Source organism: Perissodus microlepis, chromosome 23, assembly GCF_051167445.1.
Source record: "Perissodus microlepis isolate ML-2025 ecotype Zambia chromosome 23, ASM5116744v1, whole genome shotgun sequence".
NCBI classification, from domain to species: Eukaryota; Metazoa; Chordata; class Actinopteri; order Cichliformes; family Cichlidae; genus Perissodus; species Perissodus microlepis.
This window is the reverse complement of record NC_140482.1, coordinates 25,562,354-25,569,580: the sequence shown is the minus strand read 5'-3', so window position 1 is coordinate 25,569,580 and position 7,227 is coordinate 25,562,354. Positions and strand designations below refer to the sequence as shown.

At 44.6% G+C, this 7,227-nt stretch overlaps 1 protein-coding gene across 1 annotated transcript; it reads right to left on the bottom strand.

Annotated features, from left to right (window-relative positions):
* Window positions 1–3,216: 3,216 nt before the first annotated feature.
* Window positions 3,217–6,090, bottom strand: LOC146361602 (uncharacterized). The gene is made up of 4 exons (XM_084922064.1): window positions 5,938–6,090; window positions 5,536–5,576; window positions 4,426–4,752; window positions 3,217–4,341 (listed from the first exon to the last, which is right to left on the bottom strand). The coding sequence occupies exons 1-4, from the start codon at window positions 5,958–5,960 to the stop codon at window positions 4,217–4,219; spliced, it is 516 nt and encodes a 171-aa protein (XP_084778190.1). The 5' UTR covers window positions 5,961–6,090; the 3' UTR covers window positions 3,217–4,216.
* Between the last annotated feature and the right edge of the window lie 1,137 nt (window positions 6,091–7,227).

Here is a 7,227-nt window from a genome sequence, read left to right as displayed (position 1 = left end):
AGAAGGACTTGACAGGCTCAGAAAAGTCAAAAATAGTGAGATATCTTGCAGAGGGATGCAGCAGTCTCAAAATTGCAAAGCTTCTGAAGCGTGATCATCGAACAATCAAGCGTTTCATTCAAAATAGTCAACAGGGTCGCAAGAAGTGTGTGGAAAAACCAAGGCGCAAAATAACTGCCCATGAACTGACAAAAGTCAAGCGTGCAGCTGCCAAGATGCCACTTGCCACCAGTTTGGCCATATTTCAGAGCTGCAACATCACTGGAGTGCCCAAAAGCACAAGGTGTGCAATACTCAGAGACATGGCCAAGGTAAGAAAGGCTGAAAGACGACCACCACTGAACAAGACACACAAGCTCAAACGTCAAGACTGGGCCAAGAAATATCTCAAGACTGATTTTTCTAAGGTTTTATGGACTGATGAAATGAGAGTGAGTCTTGATGGGCCAGATGGATGGGCCCGTGGCTGGATTGGTAAAGGGCAGAGAGCTCCAGTCCGACTCAGACACCAGCAAGGTGGAGGTGGAGTACTGGTTTGGGCTGGTATCATCAAAGATGAGCTTGTGGGGCCTTTTCGGGTTGAGGATGGAGTCAAGCTCAACTCCCAGTCCTACTGCCAGTTTCTGGAAGACACCTTCTTCAAGCAGTGGTACAGGAAGAAGTCTGCATCCTTCAAGAAAAACATGATTTTCATGCAGGACAATGCTCCATCACACGCGTCCAAGTACTCCACAGCGTGGCTGGCAAGAAAGGGTATAAAAGAAGAAAAACTAATGACATGGCCTCCTTGTTCACCTGATCTGAACCCCATTGAGAACCTGTGGTCCATCATCAAATGTGAGATTTACAAGGAGGGAAAACAGTACACCTCTCTGAACAGTGTCTGGGAGGCTGTGGTTGCTGCTGCACGCAATGTTGATGGTGAACAGATCAAAACACTGACAGAATCCATGGATGGCAGGCTTTTGAGTGTCCTTGCAAAGAAAGGTGGCTATATTGGTCGCTGATTTGTTTTTGTTTTGTTTTTGAATGTCAGAAATGTATATTTGTGAATGTGGAGATGTTATATTGGTTTCACTGGTAAAAATAAATAATTGAAATGGGTATATATTTGTTTTTTGTTAAGTTGCCTAATAATTATGCACAGTAATAGTCACCTGCACACACAGATATCCCCCTAAAATAGCTAAAACTAAAAACAAACTAAAAACTACTTCCAAAAACATTCAGCTTTGATATTAATGAGTTTTTTGGGTTCATTGAGAACATGGTTGTTGTTCAATAATGAAATTATTCCTCAAAAATACAACTTGCCTAATAATTCTGCACTCCCTGTAAAGATACTGGCATTTAAAGGGTTGAAAAAAAAAATCTGATTAATATTTGATATTTATACAGTACTGTGCAGAAGTTTGAAGAAGCATTCTTTGTAAACAAAGAATACTTTCAGAAATACAAATAATTGTTTCTTTGCCCCAAATGTATTCTGCAGCAGGACAACGGCCCCAAACATACAGCCAAAGTCATTAAGAACTATCTTCAGATCAAGATCAAGAAGTGATGGTATGGCCCCCACAGAGCCCCGATCTCAACATCATCGAGTGTGTCTGGGATTATATGAAGAGACAGAAGGACGTGAGGAAGCCTACATCCACAGAAGGTCTGTGGTTAGTTTTCCAAGATGTTTGGAACAACCTACCGGCCGAGTTTCTTCAGCAACTGTGTGCAAGTGTACCTAGAAGAATTGATGGATGGTCACACCAAATACTGATCAGATTTAGATTTCTCTTTTGTTCATTCACTGCATTTTATTGATTGATGAAAATAAATGATTAACACTTTTTGAAAGGATTCTTTTTTTTCTTTCTTTAGCCTGTCCCGTTTGGATCTTTAGCCATCTGTCTGAAGGCCAAAAAAGATGCCTAGCGGATTTACTTTACAAAGTGGATTCTCATGGCCTTGCCATATTGGTCCATTTGATTGACCTTTATTATAATTATGTATTTATGTTATTTTATTTTCAGTTGTTACAGACGGGACAGAAATGACTGGGGGATAGGACAGGGAGAAAGAAAGAATGGAAGAAAGAGAGGGAGAAAAAGACAAAATAGAGGGGAGAGAGAAATACAAAGAAAAGCAAGAAAACAAACAAACAAATAAACAAAAAAACCAAAAACACCTGGATCACCTGTCATGAGAAGAAAAAAAAACAGAAGAGAAAACAAACAAAAAAGAGCAACATAATAAATACAACATCATCACAATAAACTAGCTAACAGTAGATACTAAATATTAAATGTTATTGTGCAGTACGCAAGATCGACAGGGCACAATGTGCTTTGAGGTAGCAGCCACGAAAGGTGTAGTTTGTGTCTGTGAACACCCGTGTGTACACCTGTGTGGATCAGCATGCTTGTATTCAAAAGGTTTCTCCATGCAACGATCTGCTAGGGAATGTGGGGAGCCATAGCCCCGTCCCCCAGGGCATGAAGCAGGTATGGAGGAGATCCAGGCCGCAGACATCCAGAGGGCCCAGAGTACGAGGACCCAAGGCCTGAGGGCGCCCCACCCCGAGAAGGGGCCCAGCTGGGCCACAGGCGCCAGGCCCTGCCAAGCGGCCACCAGGAGTGAGCCGGTACATACATGAGCTCCCAGCCCCAGACACCAAGAACCACCAACGCACCGACGTCTGAGGGCACCAGCCACCGGCAGGGAGTGTGGTGAGGGGAGATTTGAAAGTATTCTTTGTTTACAGCAATTCTTCCTCACTTGCCTAAAACTTTTGCTCAGTACTATAGTTCAGGCTGGGGTAGTTTTAAAAGATTAAGTCATTTAAATTGATAAAATAAATAAATAAATAAATACAATTTCCAATGGAAAAAAAAAAAAGAAACCCACAAAACAAAAAAAGAAAACATTACAATTGAATATTTTTAGAGTGGTTTGGGGCAAGGGGCTTTTTTGTGTTTGGGGTAAAATGAGTCAGGATTTTTAAGGGTTAGTGAAGACATGAACTGAAAGCATCATACTTGATCCTGCTGTCTGCTGCATACCTTTAGTGTCTGAATATACAAGTGTGACACAGGACCCACACACACACGGGTTATGCTTAGTGTCTTTTTATTGGGGAAAATAATCTGCGTTTTTTTGGCACCCGCCTCGGACGCAGCCACTCCGTCTCTCTGCCAGCATCATCTGCTCCATCGCACACAAAAACACATCTCCCTCATTAAAACAGTCCCATACACAACAGGTCCCGTACACCTGTTGCCTCCCCGCCTCCGTGCTGCCCAGAGAGCTCACTGTGTCACCCCTCCTCTGCAGCAGGCCAGCAAACCATGCCCCCGCCACAAAAAGCTCAACTGTTTCTCAGTCACATGATCGTCTTCAGTCTCTCCATTCTGGCTGGAGATTGATGTAAAGTGGGTCAGATCAGTGAAACTACTGCATGATAACCTGGATTCAAAGAGAAGAACTCATTTCCATGTTTGTCAGTGAAAATATTTAATGTGAAAGTTGCAGAGGCCAGACTCTAAAAAGCTAAAACTCTCCAGTCCAGTCCTGTCTCCCCCTCTCCCACACACACACACACACACACACACACACACACACACACACACACACACACACACACACACACACACACACTCACTCCACCCAGAATATCTTTACAGTATTAACAGAAAAATCAAAATTAAAACACAAACAGGAAAAAATGTGCAAACAATAACAATGAAAGTGAGACAATAATTAAAGATACGGGATAAAGAGAGAGAGGAAAGCTGTGGTTATTAATATGTCCACCAGAGGGAGCCACATCTGCCTTCTCTGATCCCCATCACTGACCCACCACCATGAACATCATCACAAACATCTGTCTCCAATGAAACCTTCCTTCTCCTCCTCTTGATGCTCTCTGTGTACTTTTTATCCCTCAGAGGTCAGAGTTCACTTCATTGTGACCACCTTACCACCAGGTGAGCTTTATTCGTGCTTCAGGTTTGCTGTGACCCCGCCCACCTCCAAACACAGTGCCAGTGTTTCTGATCAGTGTGTAGATGATGGTCTACATTTCCTCTCCTCATCCTGTGGATTTATTTACTCAATAAATAACATTAATAATAATAATAAATGCTCTTTGATCATCTATAAAAGTATTTAGTCTTTAAATAAAGAAAGAGTCCAGCTCAAGTCTGTGTTCGAGGCCTTGCTCCTATCAAGGATTCAGTAGGAGGAAGATGAGGAGCGTCAGGCTGGTGGTGAGATGAAGGTAACCTGCTGTGAAGCTGGAGTCTGCAGATGAAGGTCCAGGAGTCCTCTGAGCTTCAGACACGCAGTGATCTGCATCAGGAGCAAAGAGCAGAGGAGCTCTGAGGGACACGACAACAGAGCTGTGAACATGCTCAGAGAGGAGGAGGAGCTAACCTGACACAGTGAGCTGGATCGTCTCCTTGAGCTTCAGCTGTGGGATGAAGCAGGTGTAGCTGCTGCTGTCTGACAGCTGCAGGTGCTTCAGGAGGATGGAGAAGTTTCCCTGGTTACAGGTGTGAGGGAAGCTCTGCACTCGCCCTCTGAACAGGTGATGCTGGAAGCGAACATACGGGCTGCTGAAGATGATGTCCAGCACAGTCCGGTCCTCTCTGTCCCTCCAGAAAACACCGACTCTGTGAGGCAAACGCCGCAGCTCGGGGCAGACGCACTGCAGCAGGACTTCACCTCCAACCGGGGCGCACACATGCACCACACTGCTCACTGACAGACACACAAACACAACAGCAAGCATCGAGACCATGCTGAGGGAGGTTACCTGACACGTAATCTCAGAAAAACGTAACTACACGTGGGGTCGACACAGCCCTTAATGGATGAGTGACATGGAAGGTTACAGTGTAGCGTTAAAAGGGGTTTCGTATGTTACAACGTAGATTTCCCACACCAGCTTAGATCACACTTAAGTCAGCTGAGAGACATAATCTCTCCAGTGTGTCTTGGATCTGCACTACAGACTTTTCAAAGGAGGACATACCTGAAAAATCTCGTCTAGGAGGAGTCAGAGCAGCATCCAGTCGGATGCCTGAACAAAGTCAACTGCCTCCCTTTGATGTGGAGGAGCAGCAGCTCTACCTTGAGACCCTCTGAATGATTAGGTTAGCTTTCACCCACAGCTCTCTCTTCACCACGATGACCCAGTACTCCAGACTCCACGCTAATCCATCCGCTAATCTCCCGTTCCTCTCTAAACCAAGATACTAAACTCCTCTCCTGCTTTAGTATCATGTGACATCACACAGACGCACCAACATCACCAGAAGTCACCAAAACCAATGACGAGTAAAGACAGTGAGTAACGAAGGCTTCAGGAGAAACATCAGCACACTGGAGAAAAATGAGACGCTCTCGCCTCACAGAGTGGAAAAACCTGCACTGCATTTAAAACACAACAGAGACAAAGCCTACCCATCTGTCTGATCAGTAACTGCAATCTGATTACTGATTACATCTTCCTGTTTGATGAAAGAACAGAGGGATACTCACCTGTGTGTGAGACGATGAAGACGAGGCAGGTGACTGCAGCTCTGTGGACACACAGATGATTATAGCACACCTGAGTCAGACTCTCATCACAGCTCAGAGGTGTGTTTGTAGGTTTACTTTGAAAGGTCTGAACTGTGAGCGGACCACATGTTAAATATTTTACTTTGAAAGGATTCTCAGACTTGCAGCTTCCTCTGTGGGGTCACTGAACGTCTGTGTTAAGAAGTGAAACGCACAAATGTGAGAAACTGCTGCTTCTTACTGTCAGCCTGTCTGTGTCCCTGAGCTTCATGCTCACCTGTCACAGGTAACTCTGAGAGCTCTCCTACCTCTCTTTGAACCTGAGCAGACAGGCTGAGCAAGGCTGGGAGTGAACACCTAAGGACCTGCTGCACGTCACACCTGTGTAAAAGCTCCATGTCCATCCAGCAGGCTCAGTTTCTTCTTCTTCCCTTTCTGTCTAACCTCAGCTGGCTCCACTCTCACACCAGGCGAACTGCATCTGCACATGTGCCAAAAGGCCTGTCTTTGCCTTTCACAATAAAAGCTCCAACTGCTGGAGCGCCAGACTACACAGCACCAGGTGGAGCTGTGTCTCCACCTGGTGGACACATTGAGAAACAGCTTTGCTCTCTCTATCTTTAAATGAGTAAACTTATTTAATCTGCTTTAATCAGTGCTGTGAATGTAAATAAAAATAATCCACTCCAATCCTCAGTTCTTTACTTCATTTATTTTTTTATATTGGTAACATGTAAAATCCATCTCGAAAAGAGGACGGTTGGTCACCCTAAACTTTACCTCCCCCATAAAGGACTTTCATGGGTGGCTGAAGGTCAGTGAGTGTCTATGTAATCCAGTCTTTACTTCATATACATGTGTATGAGGTTTTCCTGTATTCCGACAGAGGACCCATGTTTGCGTTGTGAGCGTTTGTTCTGCGCTGACAGACGGGACTGACAGTGCGCAGCAACGCGCCTAATGATGTTTAAAAGATCCGAAAGCGCAAGTGCATCTTTTCAGACGAACTGAAAAAGAATTTTCCTCGTACCGACCATAGCTGGACTGGCCACCGGTGGGCGATTTTTCGTTTTTACAGCTGATGGTTTTGTTGTTGTTGTTGTTGTTGTACGGTATAAACAATGAAAGGTGGTGGATTGGCTAGATGCTGGCCGATGTGTAAAAATAACTAAGTTATTTGGTGGTGGCTATGGCGGAGCTTCCACAGAGGCCAGCAGGTGGATGAGTGAAAGGGGAGGCAGGAGGAGCAGAGACCCGAGGCGGCCGCCGGTCCGAGTATCAGGTGAACTGAACTTCAGGTAAGAAGTTATAACCTGCAGTCTATCTGGGTCAGATATAAACCAAGTTTAGGTGGAGTTAATTTTCGTTGTGCTGACTTTTTACAGTCAGTTACAATAACTGCGTACTAGTTAGCATGATGGAGTTTCTATACAGCTGGGTGGGTGCTATGATGTTATGATAGTGATATGATATCGGTTTGGATATGTGGCGAGAGGGAAACATGAATATGAAACCAGGAGATGTCCTTACTGAATCAGCAGAGCTGAACAGGTGATGGAGAAACAGGTTTACCTTTTAGGTGACATGAATGAGTTGAAGGGACGTTATGAACTGTTTCTGAGAGACAAATAACACCAGGATCCTTTTCTAAGTAGCTGACAGCTGGTAACT

Coding starts and splice junctions, on each gene's coding strand:
- LOC146361602 (XM_084922064.1), bottom strand. CDS start 5,960: ATGGACATGGAGCTTTTACACAG. Junction 5,577..5,937: donor GACATGGAGCTTTTACACAG/GTGTGACGTGCA, acceptor GTGTGTCCACAG/AGCTGCAGTCACCTGCCTCG. Junction 4,342..4,425: donor GATCCAGCTCACTGTGTCAG/GTTAGCTCCTCC, acceptor CTCCTGATGCAG/ATCACTGCGTGTCTGAAGCT.